At 35.5% G+C, this 13647-nt stretch overlaps 1 protein-coding gene across 1 annotated transcript in view; it reads left to right on the plus strand.

Moving 5' to 3' along the window:
* RUNDC3B (RUN domain containing 3B) overlaps window positions 1-13637 on the plus strand; it is a 50758-nt gene extending 37121 nt beyond the window's left edge. The window contains exons 9-11 of the mRNA XM_053974484.1: window positions 9665-9811; window positions 10188-10303; window positions 11287-13637. Coding sequence (XP_053830459.1) covers window positions 9665-9811; window positions 10188-10303; window positions 11287-11432 — 409 coding nt within the window. The 3' untranslated portion in view covers window positions 11433-13637. The remainder of the gene's footprint in view (window positions 1-9664; window positions 9812-10187; window positions 10304-11286) is intronic.
* Window positions 13638-13647: the final 10 nt, after the last annotated feature.

A 13647-nucleotide genomic window follows, 5' to 3' on the forward strand; every position in this document is an offset into this window, starting at 1 on the left:
ATGGTAGGAAAGCAGATTGTGTGGATTAGGAGTTTCTTCCTCTGTCACTATACCTGAGCTATACCTGAACTGTGGCAGAAGAAGAATACTTGCTTTGGCATAGCAATACAACAGACATCAGTGTCTTCCTCTTCTCATTTCACAAAGAGAATTTTCTCGTGTCTGGAACCTCAGGTGACCTTGAGGCTTTGTTGTCATAAAAGAGTTTGAATAACTTGATGCTGCAAATGGAGAGATTAGAAAGAAACAGGTAAAAATTATGGTAAGTTAATCATGGTGCATAATCATTAACTGCTGGATTGCAATCACAGAGCCTGAATTTGATTTCTTTGTGCTTTATCTGTTTAGATAAATAACCTTGCATTACCATTTGCTTCTGAGAGTCACAGGGTTTTGTTCTTCATTTCTTAATCTTCATACTCACCTACTGTACATATGCTTCTGTATTCCAGAAAATACTGGTGGGAAAAGCAAATATTTCGTATTGCTTATACATAAATGAGAAAAGTTGAGCAGAACTTAATTTTTTCTAATATTTTTAATGCAAGTTACATGAAGTTCAATACCAAACAAAATGGACTTGAAATGACAAATAGTGGAAAAAATAATTTTTTAAGGGTTGAAGAACAGTACCAAGTTAGAATGGGGAGGAGAGGCTAGGTCTGTATTTGCAGACATTACTTTATCATTGCTATACTGAAGGAGTATCTCAACAATTCATCAGACAAAATAAATTGATACTTAAATTATCCTAAACTTCGGATTTATTTTACTAGATTTTTTAGTTTAAATAAATCAGATCAGGAATTAAGTTTCATCCAGTAGGAAAAGATTAGCCAATTCTTTTTATACTTTCACAACAGAATTATAAGTTTCTCTAAAATACAAATAGTTTGCTCAAAACAAAAGGTGAATTACAGATCAGTGTGCATACAGGATTGCAAAAATGTTGGATATTTTTAAAATTATGGATGTTTGTAAATTTAGGTTACAACTTGATTTTCCAGTTCTCAGTTTGTGTCTTGTGTTTCTTCAGTATTTCGTTAAAATAAAGCACAGTCAAAATGAGTTCCGGAAAGGCTTTAAATAGATAAAGTGAAATGCCTGAAGTTATAACCAAGAAAATACAATCAGTGTGCTCCCTGATTCCTGGGCAAGAAGCTTGTATTAGCTGCTGTCTTGTTTTGGCTAGCAACTGGTTGAGATATAGATGGGTATTTTTTCTGTTGGCCATTGAGATGTTCTTATGCAGCCACTTAACATTGTAATTTTTCATTATGTTGTTATCCAAATTATAACTCAAATTACATTGGCAAAGATTCTGTTTCTGGTGTTAATCTTTGATTGTGGATTTTTGTTTGGGTTTTTTTTCACCCCTTTGCCCTTGGATCAGACTTTTGCCCTCCTCTTTTTTTATTCTGCAATTTCTAAGATTTTGCAGCTCTGCCTTACTGTTTGCATAGTTTGGCAGTTCTATTAATTCTCGTTCAACTGCCAAGAAGGACTTATATTACTCAAGGCTTGCTGCTAATAATTTAATTTCTTGTTTGTAATTAAAACTTTTACATTCTGAAAGAGCTTATATATCCTAGTTTTGGTAAATACTTGCCTATGTATGTAGAAGATTAATCTTCCAATTACCCCATTGGATATCTCTCATGAAACTCTTGCTGTCTGAATATGATAGTGGAATTTTAAAGACAAAGTGGTCATTCAGTCAACCCAGAGTTACTTAACCATTTTGCACTTGTTTCTCCTGTTTTTACTGAATTCAAAGGAAATCAAGTTAAAATGATAAAAGAATTCTTGAGAATACCAGTTTTCCTGATCTGTTAAGAAGAAAGATCTTTATTTATTTTTTTCCCACACCCTTGTAGAAATGTTTTTTTAAAAGGAATTCAGCTATAAACAGATATGTAGTATTTGCATCACTGACATAAGGGAAAAAGACTCCTTAAATGACAAACTGAGCTTGAGAGGATATTTACAGAAGGCAGATTAGACAATCTGTCAAAAAAAAGCTTCTTTGCTAAGAGTCCTTCCTTTCCCAGCAGAGATGATCTGATAGCTGAAGAACTGAAATTTGCTCTTTACTTTTTCAGTAGTTTGGTTGCTGATCAAATTCAGCATTCTTGTTTTCTGTCAAGACCTACTATCTGGGAAAACTGGCTGTGTTGTGCCTGTTATCCTCCTCCAGAGAGTCAGGCCTAGTTATTTGTCCATGGACATGAAGAGTGTCAGTCACATGCTGCAGTGTTATTTTAGTGAGCATATGCAAAGCTAATATATTATGGTATGTTTTGATCCATTCTGGGTGTCTGTGTTCAGAAACAAAGTCTCCACTGCAGTCAGACTAGAACTCAGGAGTCCAGCTGTTGGTATTTCTGACAGTATAAACTTCCTCAAGTTATCCAAAGGTCAAGAAAATCGAAGCCTGTATAAAATTGATAACTAATTTTGTTAGGATATAGTTCAAGATCTCTCTAAGAGACAATAAAGGAGGATTAAAAAATGCTGAAGAAGCTTCAAGGTTATCTGTTCTGTGGCACAAGTAGTGCCATGGCTGTGGCACTGTTGGTCAGTCAGAATAAGAAAATGTGTTGCAGTAGGACATTCCTGTTTTGTTTTTTTTTCACTGCAGCAACTGCCTTTAGAAAGTCTGCTGGCATCTAACTGCTCTGGCATCTAGTTTGGGGAATAGTGTGTCAGTGTACAGGGCACAAATCTGAGAGAGATGCTATATTGCAGCATCAAAATCTACTGGTAAGTAACTCGTTTTCATACCTGCTGATCTAATTTCTCAAAGTCCAATGACATACCAGTCCAGACAGCTCACTGCTGTGCTAGAATACTGACAGCTTGGAAGTTCCCTTTTTATTTGGAGTTGCTTTTACAGATTTTAGTTATATTCATGTATGCTATCAATTTGAGTTTGCATTCCATATTCCTTGTTCTAAATAAAAGTTTTTAAAGCTTGTTCTTATGCAAATGTTTTTATTTTTTTTAAGCTTTTATTTTCACTTTTACTTTTCACTACTCAGGTAGTTCTTGAACTGGAACACTCATCTGATGTAATTCCCTTTCTTAGGGAATTAGTCTGTTTGGTTTATTTCCTGTCTTCATCTGCTGGTAGGAGGGCAAATTGCCAACTGGACTGGCATTTTCTGGATTTGGAGAAATTAAACTTGCAGGTAAGAAATTACTGGTTTTTCATAGGTATAATTGGAAACAGAACTGACAAACAGAACTTTGTTTTGTTGAACAAAAAAAAAAAAAACCCTATGTAAATGGAACTTTTGGAATAGGCTTCCAATGAATCTGCATTTGATGCAAGGGAAATTGGAAATCTGGTGTAGCTGAAATGACACCAGAAATTCTATGTGGTTATGCAGGAAAGGCTTTTCTATATTAGCTTGGGCTAAATTTGGATTAAATTTTATTTACTTGTTTATTTTTAAATTCCCAGGGGTAATATAGTTACAATATAGTAAGTAACTAGCTATAATCACTTCTATAATTTCTGTTGTGCATGCAGGAGCCCAACATACAGGTTGTCTTTTGTCCCTCTGTCTCACTATTAATTCAGGTCACACTTTCAAGATACAGAAGTCTTAGATGTGTTAATTCAAAGCAGTAATTTCTTAATCTCTTGGGAGGCAGCTGAACTGCCAAAAACAGTGCTAGTGCAAACAGAAGTGTTTGTGGGTTTTAAAAATTAAATTTTAAAAACATAAACACAAACAAAACAAGAAAAAAAGCCGCTTAGTAAAAAAAATTAAAATAGCTATTTTTGATGCTTCATTTACACAGTGGCCCCTAACATGATTGTGCCAGAACTGAAAGGCAGCATGGGTGGAAATGGGCAGTAATCTGTCAGTTGCATTTTATTTTTCTGTGTGTACTGTACAAAAATATATCCTGCGTGTGCTTAATACTCTCAAAATATTAAATCATTATATAAATATCTCAAAATAATAAAAGCTGAGGAAATCTGCATGTAAATATTCTGGAGCGTACCTGACAAACATAGGGCAAGTGAACAGTGGAGGAGGAGGAGGATGTTTATTGGAAGACTTCACTAATCTCACATTTCCCAGCTTCTTAAATACACAAAGAACTGGAAGTCAAGAGCATGCAGAGATATTTCTGGGAATAGCTGTGTAAACCTGATGAATGCTTTGGCTGCTTCTGTTACTCTTGAATAAACGTAAGTAAACTTACAGGCCTGGAGAGAGCATGTGTCTGCAGACACTTATTTTCACCCTGGGAGTATGTTAGTATTGATTAGTCTCATCAGTGATCTTTTGTAATAGGCAGGAACTCTTTAGCAAGATGCTTTTACTGAACAGGTTTTTTTTTTTGTTTTTGAACAGGAGCCTAATTTTAATAGTAGTTCTTCGTATAGAGAAAAAAAATACAAATGTAAGGCAAATATTTGTTAGTTTTTAATCATATAATTTAGTATTAAGATGTTCTCATCTCATTTGCTGATTGTTTTGCCAAGGAAATTATTACTTGCAGTAGTATTTTCAATTTGTGTGGAGTTTTTTCTTTTTTTCAGATATTAAAAAAAAATCCCACAATTCAAGTGGCCTAAATGTTATCCTGGGACAACATGGCAAGACTTTGTATATTATACACATATATATATATATATAAATAAATAAATAAATATATATATATATATATATATATATATATATATATATATGCATTATGGAAAAATCTATGCTGTGAAGTAGTACAAAGGGTATTTGGTAATTTTAAAAGAAATACCCTGGTTTCAGCTGGGATAGAGTTAATTTTCTTCCTAGGAGCTGATACAGTGCTGTTTTTTGGATTCAGTTTGAGATTAATGTTGGTAGTAGACTGATGTTTTGGTTGTTGTTGAATGTTCTTTCTCTGCCTATCTCTTCGCTATTTCTTTATTTTATAATGTTTGTAGAACTTGAAACCCTATATAAAGTTATCTTACAAAAGTGTTTTTTGGGGTAAGGATTGCTAAGGGTACATTTATTAACTTTCTGCAGATTATGGAACAGCTACTGCTACTTTTTTGCCAACATGATTGTAAAAAGATGGAAATAATTGTAGACACAGAGGATACCATTTCGTTGGATGAGAGAGGGGAAGTTCACAGGCTCTCAGACAATCAAGAATTTTTTCATGCCTAGATTAGAGAATGTACCATAAATGGGTTTAACCCCCCTGCTCTCACAATAAGTTTTTACATAATCTTCCTGCACTGCACTAAACCTCTGCACTCTGCAGTTCCACTGTGTTAGTTCAGGATACCCTGTTCAGCCGTATCTCACACGCTGCTTGTCTTTCATCCAAAACACAGCCTTACAATCTCTTACTAAGATCCACTGTATTCTCCATGTACTAGCTGCCTTCCTGAGATTACTGCTTTTAGCCAGTTTTTATCTTCTTTTCCAGACTGAAGAAAAGGAGTTAACAGCTTGGTGTATATGCTTGTTTTCACTCAGGTTTAATTGTATTTCCTTGTTTTTTAACTTCCTCCTTTAGTAAATCCTACTGTCTCTCTTACTTACCTTCTTTTCTTTTTGGTGTGTCTTTACTTTTATTCCTATATTAAATGGCTTAACATACTGTCTACAAACCTTACCTTGCATCATTCTTAAATCCTCACAGCTACAAAACCAATAGAACCATATTTTATTGAAGTTTATTGAAAAATAGAACTGCATATTCGTTGCAGTCCTGGTGCGAGGAAAAGTCCTGCCTGAAACCCTGCAGCACCTCTGCACAAAGCTGGCCAGCCTGGTTACTGTGTTTGCATTCTGGAGAACAAGAGCACTACTGTAGAAATTCAATATGCCTTGGATAAAATAAGTTGTTGTCCTTGGAGAGCTCTTAACCTCTAGAAAGTGTTTTTCTTGTCTGAACAAGAGCAGGACAGCACTAGATAGTCTGGCACAGCTTTTTTTCATATTGAATTTTGAAATTTGTATTTGCTTTTTCCATTAGAACTTGACCATATTTTCTTCCTTTTTAACCTTTTCTGTAGTAAATGCTTTTGTATCCACCTCTTTTCCTGTTTCTGAATACTTGTAGCAGGATCATCTTTCCTCATGGTGATTAGGAGTGTGGGGATTCTGTATGCTGTTGACATGGCACTTAGGGACATGGTTTAGTGATGGACTTGGCAGTGGTGGGCTTATGGTTGGACTCAGTGATCTTAAAGGTCTTTTCCAACCTAAATGGTTCTATATTTCGGAGCAGTTTAATACTTTGACTCTTCAAATAAGTTTGGTTAAACAAAAGCAGTGCCAGTTTTTGCATATCAAGAGAATTTCTGCCTGCAGGCAATGCCTTTATAATGACTCTGCTGCAGTGGAAACTTAAGATACTTGAAAAATGTCTGCAAAAGAGCTAAGAGCTAAATTATCTACAAAGCTGATAAAATAGGTGGTAACTAATAGCATCAGGCATGAATATTTTGTCTAACTTTTATTGTCTATACTACTATTTTTTACTTTTTACTATTTTATTTACTGCTATATATTTGATACTGTGCTTGGACTGATTTTATCATTTCTAATCTATTTTTTACATATTTTTAAAGATTCAAAATAAAAGCTTTTAAGAGGAGAGTAAATATTTAGTTCTGTATCATACTTGATGCCTGGTTTTCTTCCTGAGCATGGTGGAGTGGTTTAAGAAGTGATTAACTGAAACTATCTTTAAATTTTATGTTAAAATTCCTCAAAAAGTTTGTGTTTGCTTCAGAATTTCTTTGTTCACACTGTAGGGTGTAAAGAGTTGTGGAATATAGAATATAGAAATATTAGATATATTCAATATAGAAATCTATGTCAAATGCAAAAATTCCACTATTAGCAGCTTGTCTGTAGATGTGTATCTGTGATAATGTGTCTATGATAGCTTACAGGGGTTGTCCAAATGGAAATTTGTGTGTACCTGTTACATGTGTGAATTTATATTTAGGCACTGTGGGCATAGTTGCTTATATAAACTGTGTCCTGTTTGGAAACTTCTGTGAAAACACTCAAGATGTCCTTCTGAATAAGGGGGTGATGTAATGTACCTGGAAAACCTCATAAAAGCTTGCTATCTTAGTGTTTCAGTTTGCTCAAATCAACAAACCTGTGACAGCTCTGTGTAATGCTTGATGTTCCAGGGGATTAGGGTTATTATATGGGGAAGTGAATGCCATGCAAGATATTTGAAATTATTGAGAGCTTTGGGTCAGCAAAGTGGTTATTCCTGTAGACCTCTTAGGGGGGGTGAGGGTGTGGATCCCTGGGTAGAAAAGTTGATTCTTTACCTGTATGAATGCTGACGGAATTCGTCATTTTGAGAGAAGTTTCTTGAAACTAGTTTTAATCACAGTTGTGCTTCATCCCCTTTTCATGCAATAAAACTCTGAATCTGTCTCCTCTGTGAAACTCAGCTGCTAAAAGTTTCTTACTGAGCTTACTGCTGTCTTACTTTGTTTTGTGGGAAATTTTGGCTCTTTGGGCACTGTTATTTGCCCTTACAGAAGTTCCTGTCTAAACAGCTCAAATACCACCAGAATAAAAACTGTATTGTAAAAATAGACCTGTTGACAACGTTACTGGAAAATTCAAGTAAATGTATGTGTGCTATGAATAGTAATTTAATTTGCTGTGCAGTTTGGTATTTTGGATAGCAACATGGCATTTGGCTTTGAACTTCTGAGTACATTTGGTATGGATATGAGTAAATTAGCATTTTGCTTCAGGCCAGAGATAGTCAAACTCCTTGTAGTATTTTGTGGATTGGAGGACTTAAAAATCCAATTACAAAGTGCTATTGCTTTTATTTCTAGTTATTCTACAGCAGTAGAAGGGCAGATCAAAGGTTGCCTTGTGCTATTGGAAAAAGGCTGGTCTTGTCTTGGAGCCCAAAAAACTATGTACTTTCCTTATTTCAGTATGACTTTTGGCAGGTGATTTCCAATACTGGCACATTAGCTTCTTCATTTCTAGAAGTTTAGAGAACTGGTTTACTTCATTGGGAATATGAGGCAAAACTAATTTGAGCATTTAAGGTATTCAGTTTACACTTCTTAATATCAGTTATAGACATAGTTACTAGAAATTGTAAGGTGATAGAAAACAGAATAACTGTGTGCTGTATTTTGCCTGAAAGCATACAGTGGAATTAACGTGACTGGTTTTTAGTTCATTCCGGAGAAGTTTTGAAGGGGGGATGCAAGGGTGTTCAAGCTGCAAAAAAAAAAAAAAAAAAAATGGTGTCAAGGGGAAGCACATCACATTCCCATAGTGGGCTAGCAAAATAGGTGGCCTGTTAATTACCATTATGCTGGCAGAAAGAACTTTCTAAATGCAGTTGCCTTTCTTTATTGCTTTTGTAGAAGCATTCAAATGTCAACTTTTTTTTTTTTTTCCTAAATACATCTCAGTATGTTTCTAAGTTGCTTCCCTTAGGAAAAGTTAACAGTTTTAGATGCTTTATGAAAATTGCAGTCTGTTGGTCACTTGAAATAGGACATCTGGATGGTCACTAGTTGTGTTCCCCTAGGCTTGGGTTTGGGGTCAGTCCTGTTTAACATCTTTATTGAGGATCTGATTGTGGAAATTGAGATCACCCGCAGTAAATTTGCAGATGATACTAAGTTGGGTGGGAGTGTTGATCTGCTCGAGGGTAGGAAGGCTCTGCAGAGAGATATGGACAGACTTGACCAAAGGGCTGAAGACGACTTCATGAGGTTCAGGAAGGTGAAGTGCTAGGTCCTGCTCTTAGGTCACAACAACCCCCTGCAGTGCTACAGGCTGGGGAAGGAGAGCCTTGAGGGCTGTTTGGCAGAAAGGGGCTTGACAGGTGGCTAAACATGAGCCAACAGTGTGCCCAGGTGGCCAATGGCATCTTGGCCTGTATGAAGAATAGTGTTGATTGCCCTGTACTCAGTGCTGGTGAAGCTGCAACTCAAGTACTGCATTCAATTTTGGGCCCCTCACTCCAAAAAGGACATTGAAATGTTGGAATGTGTACAGAGAAGGGCAGCAAGGCTTGTGAAGGGTCTAGAAACCACATCCTGTGAGGAACATCTGGAGGAGCTGAGAGTGTTTAGTCTAGTGGAAGCTCAGCAGGGACCTCATCACTCTCTACAGGTTCCTGAAAAGAGTTTGTAGTGAGTGGGGGTCGGTCTCTTCTGCTGTGGCTGCAGTGACAGAACCCAAAGAAATGGCTTTAAAATGAGACTTAAGAGGGGAGATTCAGATTAGATATTAGAAAATTTTTTTCACTGTTCAGGTAGTCAGGCTGGAATAGGTTGCTCAGGGAGATGGTGGAGTCATCATTCCTGGAAGTGTTTAAGAGACATCTGGGTCTGGCACTGGGTTATATGGTTTAGGGGTTACAGTGGCAGTGCTGGGTGATGGATGGTTGGACTGGGTGATCTTTGAAGGTCTTTCCAACCACAATGATTCTATGATCATCTATGTCCTGGTTTTCCTTTATCTTAAGGAATTGCATTTAATAGACTCTTTTTTGGTTTTGGTTTTTTTTTTTTGTTGTTTTTTTTTTTTTTTTTTTTTTTGTTTTTTTTTTTGGTTTTTTTTTTGGGGTTTTTTTTTGTTTTTTTGTTTTTGTTTTTGTTTTTGTTTTTTTTTTTTTTTTTTTGTATTCACAGAACTGTGCTAAAGAATAATGACTTGAGATCAAGACAAGAATTAACTACTCACCTCACCAATCAGTGGCCTTCCCCAGGAGCTCTGGATGTCAATGCTGTTGCCTTGGACACTCTACTCTATAGAAAGCACAATCAACAATGGGATGAGTAAGTTTCATATTTATTTTGATTCCCCCTTAGAGGAATAGGGAAACTGAAAATTAGTATTTCCCTCAGCATACTTTGGAGCATATCCTATTGGAGTCACTTGTAGAGTGACTCCAGTAAAAGATCACTGGTAACTAAAATCAGTTTCTCTTGTTTTCCATAAAGATTTTCTTCCTTTGGATTAATTTTTTTTAAAAGGGCAGAAAAATAAATAATTGCTTTAAGAAAGAACTGGCTTTGGAAAGAAATAAAAATAGTGTTTAAGAGAAGAAAGATTAACTGCGTAGGGGTTTTTTTAGAAAACTTTTTAAGGAGAGTTGAAGATACCTAGTTAGATCTTTACAAGTGTTGCTATCAAATATTACTTGCTTTGCAGGAAAAGTTTTCAAAGTCTGGACCAACTTTCAGCAGAAGTTAGTCTTTCTCAATCCTCTCTGGATCCAGGTCACTCACAGGATGGGAAGCAAGATGGAATTAACTTGTTAAATGAAGGTACAGAGCCAGTCTAATATCTTCCTTTAATTTTGTTCTTCATATCTCTGAACGTCAGTCCCTGTGAGACAAACATATTTTTCATTGTTATATGAAGTGTTTCGGTTTCCATAAGGACTCTGCTTCAAATAAGTTTGGATATATGAAAATACCCACCCCTCTTCTCTGTATTTAAAGCTAAGCTTCAAATGCCTTGTACATCTCTTCCTTCTCCATCACAGAACCAGTTGGCTTCACTACAAGGAGGATCTGCTGACATCTTTCTGCTATAACAAATTCCTTATGTTTCCTCTTTTTAGTTTTAAAAGAATGATTAAATGCACTGGATTTGCAACTACCACTGTCATTCTTACATCTTGCATTTAACATTTATTTGGAGATGCAGTGTTTCCATTAAAATAGAGAGAGGAACATGATATGAACTGTCTATATAAGTGTAATATATGCACACACCCCTTTCAAACCTGGATGCTTATTAAAGCTTAGCTGCTCCATCTTGTGGGCAATTCTGAAAAAGCAGGAAAATGTTGGAAGAATTGTGAAATAATAGTATTTTGGGTATAGAATATAAATTGTTAGAAAAGAATCCTTTTTGTATCTCATCGATTCTAAGTTTTAAATAGACTTGCCAATACAAAACCTTAGTGTTATGTAACCACTAAACTTTCTTTTTTAATATATGTCAAGGATAAAAAAAATTATTTTTTTTTTAAATTGTAAGCAATATTAAAATCTAATTTAATTCAAGACTGATTTCAGCCCACCCTGTAAGGCATGGGTAGGGATCTCTGTACCACCTGGATAGGGAAGGTGTGGTGTAAGTTGTCTTCCCAATTGCATTTATGGAACATGCCTGTGCTGAAGCATACTATGGAATTCACAGGCAGTGTAGATTAAACAGCTTTTTCTGTTCTCTCATTTTTTATGGTCAACTACTCTTGTGCTGCAAAACTGATTAGCTTAATTCTTATTTTTCTTCACAGGAAAGGAAGACACTCCATCATTGCTTGGTCTTTGTGGCTCTCTTACATCAGTAGCAAGCTACAAGTCTCTCACAAGTCTGAAATCAAGTGAATACCTTGCAAGTCCCACAACAGAGATGACAAGTCCAGGTTTAACACCATCTTGAGATGCACACAAGAAGGAAGAGCTTTCTGTTGTATGCATTAGGTTTATGTTCCATAAGATGACTTGCAGTGAAGACTGCTAGTTCTGAGTTAAAAAATAAGCTGCTTTATTTTTTCTTGTCATGGATACCTTTATAATTCACAAATTTGGTCAGTTTTCATCTGCTTTTTCTTCCCCCCAGAGGACTTTTCAGATATTCTATTTTAGTCTGGAATTATTTAAATCTCTTGGTCAGGTAAAGAATGTATAATCTGTTCATGACTGGTTTTTAAAAAGAAACAGTTGGAAATGAGACCCATACTTAAATACCATCAGCTTTGTTTCACCTTGCACTAGCCTGAACCGGCTCTAGCCATTGTACTCTGCAGTGCTTGAAATATTTATCAACTCCTGCAGAAGAGACAGGGAATCCTGAACACCAGTCTTTGTAGGCAAATAAATACCTAAAAATACAGCTTTTCATCTGTGTATGTTGTGTAGAACCTCAAATAGCATATTTAACCTATCAACAGCTTCTCTCAAGTTGACTCAGTGTTAGGTTTTGCATTCCTGTTAATATCATGGCACTTAGGAGATGTCCCAGTCGCACTGAAACACAAACACTTGAAATTGCATGTGAATAACAAATGTAACTTGATCATATAAATCAAGCATACATAGAGATTTGTAAATGGTGAGCAAACTCACTAAATGCTTTTAAGTGGCCTGGGTTACAGATAATCTAATATTATGCAAAAAGTTTCTTGCTGAAAAGATGGATGATGAGGGTAAGCATCATGCAAAGTTTGGATTCTGTGTTTATTGGCAAGATCCCAAGGAGAGTGAAAAAGGGGAAACAATGTAATGACTGTATTTGTGTGTTAAAATACATTTCTCATCCCTGTAAGTAGTGCAGTAGGTATTTTTCTTGCTTAGGTAATACAGCAGAAATTCTTTAAGTCAGTTTTCTCAAATTATTTGCCATTGATTTAAATTACTGATAGGAAAAAAAAAAAAAAAGGAGACATTTTTTTAAATGTAACTAACTTTCCAGATTACCCTACAGTTTCAAAGTTTGCAAAATAATTTTTGAATTGCAAACTATATTCTTAATTCTTTGTAAGATACAATGGGTCCTTTATCTATGAATTTTGCTAATCAAGGTAATGCTTATCAGTATGATTAGTAACTTTTTAAACAGAAGTGAAATGCATGTAAGTATGTTGTATTTATAAGTGCTAGGGAAAATGCTTTTTTGTGCCAAAGAAGTTTCATAAATTGTTTACATGAGTAGCTGCAATACAAGACAGATTTTTAATTATTGCTTACTCCTAGGTGTTTATAGTATGTTACTACACTCTGTACAGGTTTAGTTGATTTGCCTCTTGTGATGATACCTTGGCACTACTGCTTTAAATTGCATCATAGGGTGGGCTTGAAAGAAAGATTCATTCTTACTTTAACTGAAATATTTAGTCTTGTTAAGTAGGAGGCTATGCATTTCTAGAACTCGAGGCAGTGTTGGATTTAGCTAGAGGATAAGAATCCATCTCCTCAGCTCTCTAGTCCATGCTGCTGGAGGACACTACATCTGTGGCAGGGTACACAACCACTGATGCTATTTTAATGCAGAATTTTAAAGCAGTTTAACAAAACCACCAGGTCTTTCAAGCCCTTGTGTACCCACACAGATAATTTTTCTGTAATAAACTCCAACCATTAAAGCCTCTCATACACCTTCAGAATGTCCATTACTTCATGAAACTTTTTTTGTTATCAGATTAAGCATATGTTCCTTGAGTAACATTACTAAATATAAATTTGTAAATTAGAGATGCATTTTTACTACAAATAAAATGAGGGAATCCAGATTCCACAGGTTAACATTCTGCATCAATGTACAGTGATTTAATCGGTCTTGTTTGCTGTTAAACACTTCTCATGTCCCATCAGTGTTTTGGAGGGGGCAGTAATCATGATCTTCAGTCATGTTCACTGATGGCTCTTTTCTTAGAGCTAAATGTGTTGTTTAGCTGAAGTCTTTTATGTAGTCTGACGTGTTTCTGGGCATCATTTTGTGCATGGGCAATCAGTTACATGCATCTTTCTCAGTTCTAAACATTAACCATTTTTTAAAAAAGAATTTTAAACTACCAAAACTGTATGTTTTGTTGCCTTGGTGTTCCATAAATGTTGCATGTAAATTAAAAATTTTGTATCATCACTAGTTACAAGTT

The sequence above is a fragment of the Vidua macroura genome, chromosome 1 (assembly GCF_024509145.1).
Source record: "Vidua macroura isolate BioBank_ID:100142 chromosome 1, ASM2450914v1, whole genome shotgun sequence".
NCBI lineage: Eukaryota > Metazoa > Chordata > Aves > Passeriformes > Viduidae > Vidua > Vidua macroura.